The 12,833-nt window shown below is 36.0% G+C and overlaps 1 protein-coding gene across 49 annotated transcripts in view; it reads left to right on the top strand.

The window, feature by feature from the left end:
- The window catches only part of LOC148224426 (uncharacterized), a 227,952-nt gene that overhangs the window by 150,642 nt on the left and 64,477 nt on the right, over positions 1-12,833 (top strand). For 35 of the 49 annotated variants that reach the window (XR_015802571.1, XR_015802575.1, XR_015802587.1 and 32 more), the window contains one exon: positions 9,063-9,143. The exons of 9 other annotated variants lie outside the window; for them this stretch is intronic. Coding sequence is in view for 4 of the 40 variants with exons in the window: in XM_088162015.1 (XP_088018141.1) it covers positions 9,063-9,143 (81 nt within the window). In the remaining 36 variants the exon portion in view is untranslated. Of the gene's footprint in view, positions 1-1,036; positions 1,066-9,062; positions 9,144-12,833 lie in introns of all 49 variants that reach the window. 5 more of the 49 variants (XR_015802576.1, XR_015802578.1, XM_088162000.1 and 2 more) reach the window with 1 other exon arrangement.

The raw sequence follows: 12,833 nt of genomic DNA, 5'->3' as shown, positions 1-12,833 counted from the left end.
TCAAGATGAATTTAGTCCTTAGAGAAACACAAAGTCTCAGCACAGTAAGCCTTGGTTTATGCTGATGCCTTTATTGTAGCTCTGGTATATGAGAGCAGAGGAAGCATTCAACAGCCTCTGCACCGAGGGGATATGTGGAAAACCCTTTTCAGCTCGTCTCCCATTCTGAACTGTTCTCTCCAGGTAGTCCCACCAAACCACAATCCTTCCTTCTTCACAATTCTCTTGTTATCTGATGGGTGGATCAGGTAAACAGGGGACTACATTCTCCACATAGAAAGGAAAACAATTTTCATTGCTTATGTCTTAAGGACTATTTATTTGTGGGGGGACAACTCATCAAATTAATTAATTGTGAAGATCTGCAGCCTCATTTTAATTTTTTTCCAGTCTTTTAAGACATTCTCTTTTTTTTTTTTTTTTTTTTTTGTCTCAAGCATGGAAACAACAACAACAACAACAAAAGGAGTGCTTTTTTAAAAAAAAAAATACAGCAAAACCAAATGAAAGCTGCTGGTTTTGACTTGGAAAACCATTCTTCTTCATCCAAAATCTTCTCAAATTAGTATTGAGAAATGGTATTTAAAAAAATTTGTTACCACATTTTCAAATTTTAGGACATTAGACAGGCTGGTTTTTAAAATATATTAAGAGGTTGAGGTGAATCCTAAAGGGAAATCTATGAAGTTATTATTAGAGCTTATTGAGCTTATATGCTTTTTCTGACCTTATTTACCTTTTTTTCCTCCTAGCCTGAGGCATTTGGAGAGGCTGAAGGCAGCTGATTTCAGATAGTTTCTGGGTGTATAAAGGGAATTCTTAATTACTGGATTAAACTGCTCAAAGCATAACAATAATCCTCAACACTGAAGAGGGTGAAATATTATCTATAGATTAAGAGTTCTAGATTTTTGTTATGTCATGAAAATTTTGAGATTTTGGCTTAAAAATTATAGGAGTCATCTCGCTACTACACAAAATAGTTGTAGTAGCATTAACTAATTTTCTCTTTTATTTGAACAACCTTGTCTTACAGAACAGTGCTGAACATCAGCTTCATGGAAGGTAGGAACACATTTCTCTCCCATATGGTTTATTTCAATGCATAAGCATCAAAGTTAAATGCTATTGTAAGCTAAATTGTTTTTTTCCTGAAATAAAACATTTTTAAATGTCGTTTAAGACAGTAGATAAAATTGTGAAGAATTTAGGCATTGGGAAATATGTGTTTATTGGTCTCATTGTTTTCTGACTGGATCTAGATCTAATAGTGAACACTTAGACAGTTTCCCACTTGAAGCTATGACTAGAGTTCTTATCCTAACATTTACAAAGCGAATTTGCTTTCATACTTCACATATAGCATACGTAGGAAAGGAAAGTCAAATCTGGTAGGAAATAATTAAGATTAATCTGAAACATACAATGTTGTGTCCAACAGTTGTGGTTCGGTCCTCAAGCTTTGTCACACATTTGTCCAGTTACAGATACTTCAGGTTTCATTATTTAAAAGATTCTGGAGAGGTTTAGTGTCATTTTATATTTTTAGGAAAAGAGGATGCATTCTTTAAAAACATTCAGTACTAGCTCCTGTCAGTCTGCACCACAAGGGGTTAAATTAGTTTTATAAGCCTGAGAACATTATGATGGATATTTGTAAGCACTTTTGCTGTCTGACAGTGAGCCTGGCATAGTTTGAGGTAGAAACCTACTAATACCTTTTTTTTTGTGTGAGATTTTGTAAGGGTTTATAGACATCATAGTCTCCACTAAATTCACACGAAGTCACACATCCACTAAGTCTTGAGGCTAAGCTATAACCCATGGGGAACAGAACAGAATTCTTATCTTAGATCACATGAACTCTGGTAGAACTAAAAACATTCAAGGGCCCCTGCATTGGTTTATATCACATTAATATTTCATAGATACGTGTGGTATACTGGACAGCCAGGGAAAGGAGCAGCCTGAGAAAACTCAGACTGCTCCTTTCCCTGGCTGTCCAGTAGGCCACAGATATGTCCTATCCCTAGAAACCGACCTGACTATCAATGTCTCAGGTAGAAAATTTCAAATTTCCTAATTTTAGGATACTGTAAGTTAACGGATGAACAACATGAAGTATTAGTGATTTATAAAAACACATCCTTGGAGATATTCAGATATTGACTGTACAAAATCCTGAGCAACCTGATCTGTGCTGGTTCTCTGTTGAATTAGAGGTTGAACCAGATGACTTCCAGAAGTTCCCTCCCAAATAAAATTATTTTGGGATGCTGTACATGGGAGAAGCTACTTACAGGTGGTAAAATCTAAAATAACGGCAGCAAGTCTTATCCATTTGTGACAGAAGTTGATTGTGCTGTCTGGGTCTTTTCCATCCATCACTGCATCACCTGCATGAAACCAAAACGACTTTTGTGTGATTTTAAAGCCTGAAGGAGATATTTGGGGTTACCTAATCTGATGGATTCCCTCCACTTGCTTGTTTCTGGTGCACCATTTGTCCCCAGCATTATCAAGGTCTATTCAAATTTGTGTTGATGTCTTTCTAGCACCTGGTTAGAACTGAATAGAATACTTTCAGAACTCAATGTCGAAACATCATCATACCTCAAATATCACTGGCTGCCTCATGTATGTCTCACACTGTCCTGCCTCTGTATCAATAAGGAAAACACCTTTGAGTTTCTATAGACTGTAGCCCTTATGTGACCACCCACAATGAAGGGTTTCTGGTTTGGCCAGTGTGATTGGAAAGGTGGTTGCATGCTATGCAAAACTGAGAGGCATCACAAGTTTGCTGGTGACAGGAGTCTGTTTTACATAGCAAGATATCTTGCATGGAAGCAAAGTACCTACTGGGTCAACACAAGACCTGTCTTGATCAGGGGACTTAAAAATTACATTTTTAAATTAAATTTTTAAAATTTAGACTGAATTTTATTTTCTTGTTCTATCAATATTGTTTCAAAGCTCTGTGTACTCTGTGTTTCCCTTAAGAACAGCTATTTGCAAACCTAAGCTATTTGCAAGACTAAACTCAGCCAAATTTTATATATATATAGAATTTGCAAACTTAAAGTCATCATAATTAAAGGTTTGGTTGGAAAAGTATTGCATCTTTGATTTGGCTTAAACATTGCCTTCTGTATTTAATTTAAAGTATTTAAAACTTTTTAAAACTAGCATTTGCACCTTGAAAATCAGCTTGTAAACTAAGGCTGTCCAGAAGTTTACTGAGTTTAGGAAAATATTCATAGATAATCAGAAGGCAAGGATAAAAAGAAAAAATCCCTCACTCACCTCTGTTTTCGGCAACTCCTCAGGCCAGAAAACCTAGGATAGGAGAAATAACAGCTGAGTTGGGAAGGCTAAAATGCCTGTTCTGTTGTGGGTGGGCTCTTTATACTTCTGAAGTTACAGTGTTTTTATTTAAAACCTGAATTGGATTTCTAGGCATGTATGGTACACGCCAATTTAAAATTATTGAAGTTCTTCATAGTGTTAAGAGTGCTTCAGTTTGAAAGAGTGAGGCTTTCCTGCAAATGCCAAGTAAATTGCTCTGCAAGTCCAGAATCTTTGATCACCTCTGAATTGAAGTGCTTATGAAAGATGTTGCCGTGTACTAATAATTTTACAGCTCTCTCTGATTCATATGCCTAGAACCCCAATCATTTCCAAATTGAAGAGCTCTCATTATTTTGAAGTTCTATGTGCAGTATAAAATGATTTAAGATTATTCTGCAGCTTTTCATTTTTTATTTTGTGAAAAATGAAACTTTATTTTTTCATTTTTAAAGACCAGCTCTTTCCTCTGCAAGCTGGGAGACATTATGAGCTAATTCAAACATTTCATGTTTAAAATGGAAATTGAACCAAATTCTCTCTAAATAGCAATGATGATGGCTGGGGGAAAAAGAAGGAAAAAAAAATCCCTGCCTGAAAAGCCGAGAAAATACAAAGTAAGAGGCTGTCAGTGATCCTTGCTGGGAAAAGTGTGAAGAACAAGAAACATATTGTCACTGTTCAGATGCGGTCAAGGTGAAGTGGGGAGACTGAATGAAAGTTACAACAATGTGACAAAAGAGAGACACAGATCCATTTAGTCTTGGAAGGAAGAGAGCAGGAGGCACAGAAGGCTAGTTCACATATTGCTTCTAAGCTGATTTTTGCTGTCATTTTATCATACAATTTCAGAGGGAAATGATGTATGCCCTTTTGTATCTCCTGACTTTGTCTTTTAAGAATAACACTTCGTTTCTTTCTCACTAGAGACCTTGTTCCTTTTTAGCACATGGCAGTCATATATTGTTTATAAGTCACATAGCTTTCTAAAGAAAAGCCTCATCACTATTTCTTGGTAGCAGTAGAGATTTTTCATTTGTTTGTTTATTTTTTCCTTAAGCACATGCACTGGATGGTCTTTGTTCCCAGTGATTCATTATTGAAGAACAAACAAGGGCAAAAAAGAAGTGTTCTGGGGGGAGGAAGCATACCAACCTGCTAGGGATCGCTATGGCTGCACCCTACCTTGCTATGAGTTGCACACAAAAATCACCCTGGTTACTTCCCACCTGGAAACCCTCACCTGCTCCTTCTGGTCCTGCTATGGGAGCTAGAATGGGAGCTCTCCAAAAGAAAGGGGAGAAAATGAATCTAAAAAGCATTCTGATCTAGACGGAGTAGAGTTACGCTAATGTTTGAAAAGAAAAAGGGATTAGGGAACTCACCTGCCGTTACAGAGCCTTCAGCAGTAAGGCAGAAATTGGTGTGGAGACAGGATGGAAAAACTGGCATATCAGAGCCGAGAGTTTTTAAAGAGTTTCACAATTGTGTTATTAAGGTGGGAGCCTATAAATGTCTGGAAAATATGAGATTTCCAGAACAGTTGTTGAAACAGAAAAAGAGACGTGGTCCATCACAACATCGTCACTTCCAATCATTTAAGAGAAAGAAAATGTAATCTTTGTGTGTCATACCTTCCACTGAAAAAGCAGATCTACATTTTTTGTTGTTTTCCTTGTCAAGAGCTCTGAGGCACCTCGAGAGATGATTATAGCTGCTGTGGGTTTGGGTCCCAGTTTACAACACTCTGACAATATTGCAGTGGGGCTTGTTAGCCTTTTCTGCTGCACCTATGTTCCCTACAGCACATGTTTATGTCTAAGTGGCGAAGAGTTGATACGACCTCAGAAGGCACAGTGGATTTACAGTGGGAGGAACAGGAAGATGAACACCCTTCAGACACCTATGCTTTTGGAGGTGTATCTTCCATCAGAGAGAAAGTCAGTATCATCAGTTAAAACCTATCTTACCTGTGTGGAAACCAAGTCTAGAAAAGCTGTGGTTATTTAGGACGTTGTGCTCTCCAATGTTTCCAGTGAATCATTCATCTTAAATATCTTTATAAATAAAACTTACAAAGCAAAAAATGTAATTTGGAAATCTGTTAAGAATAATCAGGCTCAAAAACTCCTCCTGGACTTTTTGTGGCAGGTACCTGAACCTATAGGGAGAGTGATTTGTTTCTTTGCTGCTGTACCAGGAAACATTTAGTGAAGCTGGTATTTCCCTTGTTCCTCTCTATTTAAGGTTCCCCATTTTTTATTTTTTGCAGTTTTCTTTCTTTATCCACACTCCTCATATATTTAGCTTTTTTTTTATTCCCTTTTTTCTTAGCTTTCCCCTGAACTCATGTTCCTTTTCATTTTCCCATTCCCAGAATTTTTACTGGTTTTCCATTTCTTTTGAGTCTTTTCCATCTTTCCTGCATAGACTGAAATTCCTTCACAAACCCCTATTATCCTTTTTGTGGCTCAATTCTGGCTGAAATCTAGAGCTGTTACAGAAGTTCCTGTATGCAAAAGTAAAGTTGCTAGGGTTTATCTACCCGTGGTTCAAATGTAGCGTCATTGCATTTCAGCTTTCTGATTACCTGAGATCTTTGAGAGATTTTGGTGAACAATCTCTCTGTCTATTAAGCAATGCTCAAACTACAGGGTATATAAATAGTATTAATGTAATTTTCATATTTGCATAATCAGTAGTCTCACCCAGCAATTTGCATTTCACTAATAATATCCAAACAAACAAAATTTCCCTAATTATAGAAAACTCAATCAGAAATTATGCTTTATGGTATGTAGTGGTCTGTTGGAGGACATAAAATACTTAAGAGAATAAATATTACTTTTGATAATTTGAGAATTAGTAGTCCTACCAATTTTCAATTTACATGGGTACAAAAAAAAGTAAGTAAAAAATATTTGTGGTTTGTTTATTTTTCCCCTAAGGGTATTTCTTACTGTTATACAGCTTGGTGCTACATAACACTGAAAGTTTAATTAATAATTCTGGTTGATTTTGAAGGTAATATTTATTGATGCCCTTCTAGCATATTCTGATTTTGAGATATGCTGTTCCAAAAGTTAATAGGTAAATTGCTCCATTAGAGGCACTGATGCATTAGGACCAATACAAACTGGTGCATTTGGTCCTTCAGCTCCCAGGAATCTGTAGAAGACAAGTGCACCAGACCACGCTGTTTTGGGCTGGTTGCTCGAACCTGCAGTCCTTCAGCTTCAAAAGCCAATGAGGCACCAAATATCATTAATCACTGTTGTGTTGAGTACTCACAGACTGAAAAGTGCTGTTTCCAGATATTACACACCAGCACAAACCCCATTATATGTGCTACTTGTCACCCAGAGAGGAACTCTTAATCCTAGTTTGCTGTCCATAGTTGTTACAGATACACCTTTAAGAAGTCTTCCTACAGGATCTATAAATCAAAAATTACCTTTTAGCTATGCCATATTTTAAAGAAATGTAAACATGTTAAAGGTCTGTGTATTGTTGGTAATGCATATGACTGCTTGCTGTGTTATGTACAGAATGATCCATATGCCACCCATACTGAAACTGGTTATTAAATATGCCATCTCAGTTTACTGGTAGCTCTAATACACTTCTGTAACGAGGCACTACTTGTAACATCAAAGCAGGGAGACATTAGCTCTTTTCCCCTATAGCATCTGACCTGAAAGCTTTGCTTTTTATCTCTGTATAAAAGGAAAATATTCTTTTCAAAGAAACCTGGCTACAATGTGGATATTTTCTCCATTGTGGAATAAGAGCCTGTGAAAGTAATCTAAAATTTTTCATCTTTTTTCACAGTATTGTTTCTTTTTGGACATCATGCCTCTTTGAGAGTTAAAACTCTTGTACTCAAACTCAAGTAATAGTGACTGGGAAGTGCTTTCAGAATCCTGAGGTACTTCTGTTTTCTGTAACCCTGTCAGCCTGAAGAAAGGTGATGGAACATTTCTATTTTTGAAAGAGCAATAAATTGTGTAAGAGAAAGAAAATAATGTTCGAAAAACAGTTCATACACAAAATAATGGGTAAGATGCAAATCCAATTAATTGTACACAGGGTTTGTAAGGGAGCCAACATTTGGCAAATCAAAACTATATTTTGTCTTGCAGATGTTTCCACTTATTTTAAAAAAAATAATAAAAAAAATCAAATAGCAAGTGATTTTCTCAAGTATAGTTGAAATTTTAAATGGATTGATCATCTTATGACGTTTAGGCATCAGTTTTTTTGTGTAATCAATCTAGCTTGCCTTGTTTGAGTTCAACATTTTAGGATTCTTGACCTTTTGGCTTTTAGGTTCTTAACCTGAGCTGTCTTAGAGAGGGGTTGGTCTTCAGAAACAGCTAAGTATACAATGCTAGAAATTTTTTCTGGTGTATGATCTGCACAATTATTTTTGAGTATCTGATTACTTGTTTGGAGACAATCTCAAGGAAAGTGGTGCTGTCTTAAACAAACATAGGTGCAGTAAACAGAAAAAGGAAGACCAAGTGGAAATGAACATATCATATCACAAATTGTTGGTATTTTGCTGCTTATAAAGATATTCCAATCCTAAATTTTAAATTACTTTCCAAATAATTTCCTAAACTCATGAGCACTGATTGTAATCCTGGTACTGTATAGTGTCATAGTAGTATGATGTGGACTCCAAGGTTTCTAATATAATCTGAAACTTTTTTTTGTACCTGTGTTTATTGCAATGACTTTTTCTTAGAATCCAAGCAGGAAACAGAAGAATCATCTCAGTTCTTTTCCACAATTCCTGGCTTCTGAGATGGCATTAAGCATTATTCAGTCTATGACACTTAAATCACAGTGGTGTTAAGTCAGTGATTAATTAAGTGAAAAAGAATTGATTTTTGGATGCTTTAGGTGGGCCTTCTTATAAATATGAATAGTTCCTTGAGGTGGGTGTTTTAATATTTAGTCTGGGCTTAACTGCTTTTCCACACACTTCCTAAAAATTGCTTAGCCAGAGGAAGGGTGGCACAGTCCAATTGTGATGTAATGGCATAATTAAATAGAAAGTAAAGCTTCTCAATTTTCTCTGTAAGACTTCATATGAATAAATAAATTTCAATCAAAAGATGAATCCCTTGTTTAGGTTTTTAATAAAGGTACATAATTTCGTGATACAGAAGTGCAGACTAGCATATACTTTTAAGCATAAAAACTTTTATTTACCAAATAAGGCAAAACAGAATTAGTATAAGCTTAAAAAAGTGTCTTATTACTTTTTGGTTTTAATATGTTGTTTTTCTTCTTTAGTTTTTGATTGTAGCAGAGAAAAGTTTTTCTTGCAGAGTTAATTTTCTTAGTAGGAAGCACATATGTGTTCTTAAGTTATTCATATTTTATCATGTGCTAGACATAGTAGGAATTATGTCCCTAAAATACTTTCCAGGAATTTTGTAAGCAGAAATGTAGGAAGGAGAAGAGAACAGAGTTTCTGGGTTGTTTGGTTTTGGCTTGAGTTTTTTTTTTCCCCAGCTTGTAATAATTAATAATTTAGAAATATTGAAATGTTTTCAAAATGTAAATATAAGTAAATTATGTATTGAACTTGTATAGCTAGTTAGAATAATCTGAAGCCATCTGCCAAAAATAAGTATCTTAGTTTGCATTCAACTAATATGCCAACTTATGGTTACTTAATGTTTTACTCCTGTTTGCTACAGGTGAAGTGGGTGAATATCAGACAGCTCATTATAGAGACATGCATGCTGCATTCCCAAAGTAGGATGACAGAACAAGTCATGGTATGTATTGTAATTTCAGTTCTACAATACATCTTCAAGCTGTCTGAGGTAAAATGCTTACTAAGCACTGCATTGGAGCTGTCAGATTTCTTCATGGGGTGGTAATTAAATTGAGGCAGCTCTACCGTTTATTTTGTGGAACTAAGCCAGAATTATCAGTATCCTAAAAATATTCTACTGTAGACTGCTGGTTGTAACAGGAGCACAGTTTTTGCATATAAATTCTCTTTTATGGAAAACCTCCTGTTTCTCCCTTTTTTTTCTCACCTCCATAGCTTGTGGGAGAGGAAAGCTGTTTTGTCACTGGACTAGTTTAAGTCTGAGGGAAACTCAGACTCATATCAGAAGAGATGGTATCTTGCTTAAGACTGCAGACATTTGGGCTGGATTCCAGTTGTGACTAATAGGGAGAAAGGATTGATGGTCGTTGTGGCCAAAGGTGGCTTTAAAGTTTCCTGCCTGATTTACAGTGTTCTTAGCCCTGGTATAATTTAGAATAGCCAGGGGCCCAGTCAGCCATGGCTGGCCACTGCCTCAAGAATGAAGCTGAATGCATGTGAGGAAGCAATGTGATAAATGAATAGGAAGTTTCTTCTGGTCATTTCTGGAGACCAGCTTCATTTATTAAAACACATGGGAGCTGCTGTGCTGAGTCAGACCAAGGGTTCTGGTAGCTCAACGGTGTGTCTCTGCCAGAGCTCTGGCATTCTGCTCTGAAAATCAGAGCTATTCCAAAGTGACCCTAGCTCAGAAATAGTGCTCAGGACGTAGTGTCTTCTCAATACTGTCACTCATGTTCTTCCTGAGAGAAGGCAGTGAGAATTCAGATAACTTTAATGGTATAGCTACAAAATGGACTTTTAGAGCAGCATGATTATGTTCTTATCTTCTTATCTACTTGCTTTCTAGTGAATCTGACCTTTCTGAAATTTGTAAGTTACCTAAAACTATGGTGAGATAGGCAGCAAAATTGTAACTAGTTGAATATCAAAAGTATATGCAACTCATATAACTGCAAATCTGATTCCAAAGATATTTTTTAAGGTTGGAAAAGGTGAGGCTGATGTGTAAAGGAGGCTCTCATAGGATAAGTTTCCTATGATGCACAAATGAGTTTATTTTATAATTCAACATCCTTTAGAAAATTGTTTGGACTGAGTTCAGTTGATTTAGTCAGACAGTGAGAATAAAAACTGGGGAGGAAATAGCATACAGATGCAAAGCAGTTTTCAAGTGTACAGTGTGGAAGAACTGTTAATGGATTATCTGGAAATAAATGAAATCTCCTGCAAAAGCTATAGTTTTTTATTTTTTTAAAGAAATAGTGGTGAAGATGAATGCATGATGAGATATGCTGAAACCCACTGTTTACCTGAAAAAATATGCCAAAATGGTTGTCCTTTTCCAAATTGAAATAAATAAATATATGGAAGTACTTAAATCAGTGTCCAATAAATAGCTGCATTATACAGAAAAATATTACATAGGAAAGAAGTTGGAAAAGGTGGGCTTTATTCATGGGCTCCTAACTCCTCAGGGTCTACCTACAGTCAGAAGAAAAAGAAAGGTATGGATTCCTATGGGGGAATTCAGAATAAGAATCTGAACTAACTTGGCTCTCGCTTTGAAGCACAATTTTTCATCAAAGGATATTGTGACAGAAGACAGTGCAACTGTTTCATTGAGAACATTTCTTATACCATTCTCTGATTATGAAAAAGCTTTTTGTTGTTGAAAGCTGTGATTTGCCATTTAAAAAACATATATATGTATGAATTTGGCTTAAATATCTTGTACATCACAAATACTACTTTTTGAAGACATAATTTTCCTTATTAATTCATGTTTTCTCCATGACTATTGAATTTTGAAACACATTATCTCCTTGCTTGTTTGTATTTTCTTTTACCTTTGGTAAACCATGCTATATACATGTCTGCATGCTTTGATTTTACTGTTGTTTTTTTCTGGTTCCCTTGTCTTATTTGCTTCATTCTGTTTGATCCATTATACTTAATGAACAACAGTTTTCACTTAGAATAATCTTTATGCTTGTTTGAATTTTAAATAGCACATTGTGATGGTATTAGTGATGTTATGCTAAGTCCCTCATCCTGCAAATACTCATTCATGTTTCTCACTTTGCACAATCTGAACAGTCCCACTGGAGTTCAAGAGTTACACACAAGAGCATAAAGCTTTGTATCCTAATTACCTTTAGTGGACTCATTTCCAGTATCACAAAGTCCCATTTTAGGGACTGTTGCTTAGATCTGAAAATGCACATTTCACAGGAAATGATTGTAAAAATATTTCCTCAACTGGAACCTGGAGAATAGAATTTTAATCTGGAGTAAATTAAGCCCATATCTTGAGGGATACATCTTGACCAGCAGCATTTTATGACTATCTGACAATCTTTCATACTCTTGAAACATAGAAATAGCTTTATTTTTGTACTGTTTTCACAGTTGCAGTTCACAGCACAAGGAATGAGGCAGTAAAAGCAGTGCATTTGATTTTGTCCCCCCACTCTTCCACTCAGAGGAAAGTAGCTGGAATAACAGGCAGTAATTAGCTCTCAGCCAAATTGTGTATGAAATTTTAGTCTGTAGACTCATTGCGCCTATGTCAGCCTGAAGATTAAAGACTTCTTAACTACATAGTGGCACAACAGCTGAGCAAGCTGTGAAGGAGCCAGTGGGGTTTGTTGTATAATAACTGGGCTATGGATCACTGGAAGAGTCTGGATTTCTGCGTCCAATCCCTACAAACAGAAGTCTACTTTCTTGTCTCTGTCTGTTTCAGTAGATCACCATATATCACTGGGGATTTCAGTGTAGCTGACACAATTTCTGCAGTGCTGGAAACATAATGTTCATTGTCATGGTAGATGCATAGACCCCAATAAAGTGAACGTTTAGCCATCCCTGCTTTTGGCAGCATGCTGCAGCTTACTAATTAATTTGGTTGCTGTTTGTGCTCTTTTTCTTACCATTGAGGATATAATCAATGGATATCAGGTGTTCTACAGTCAGGAAGACAGCTGTGAAAATGTACTCTGAAGTTATATTGAGATTATCCTTCAAGTTTTATTATTAGCATGAAAATAGCAAAAATATTATTAGCAAAAATATTCTAATGCATTTTTAAATAGAGATGTTATAAGCAGTGAACTGTATTCTTTTTCACTGGAGGTATCCTAAACAGAGCCAAGCAAAAGTAAATCAATGTCAGATCATTTTGCTTCCTTGACTTGGGACAACCAAAACTTTCTTCAGCTGTACCAGACTGTCATCTTGGCTTTCCATCACGGAGAATCCGGGATGCCAATCTTCAATTGCCCTTTCTCACTGTTGCCTTGTGTTACTTATTTCTTCTGGCAAACCTATCATTTGCATCTGATTTGAAATAATTAATTTCTGTTTCTAACCAGTCTATGAGTTTTGCTAGCTGATTTTTCTTTGCTTGGAAATAAAATTAGGTCAATTCCATTTCGCTTCATATAACATGTAAACGAATTAGATGGTGTAGACATTACTGCTCTAACCTAGAAGACTGGTCATCTGGAGACCTCAACATGCCCTCAGAATTGAGAAAGGAGCGTTCCCAGCAAGTTAATGTTCTTAGTTAGTATGAAAGAGTACTTTTTGATATATAGGTTTGGTTTTCTTTTTTTCTGTATTTCTT

The sequence above is a fragment of the Sturnus vulgaris genome, chromosome 3 (genome assembly GCF_052056855.1).
Source record: "Sturnus vulgaris isolate bStuVul1 chromosome 3, bStuVul1.hap1, whole genome shotgun sequence".
Taxonomy (NCBI): Eukaryota; Metazoa; Chordata; class Aves; order Passeriformes; family Sturnidae; genus Sturnus; species Sturnus vulgaris.
The sequence above is the reverse complement of the archived record's forward strand: the minus strand, read 5'-3'. Positions and strand labels throughout refer to the sequence as shown.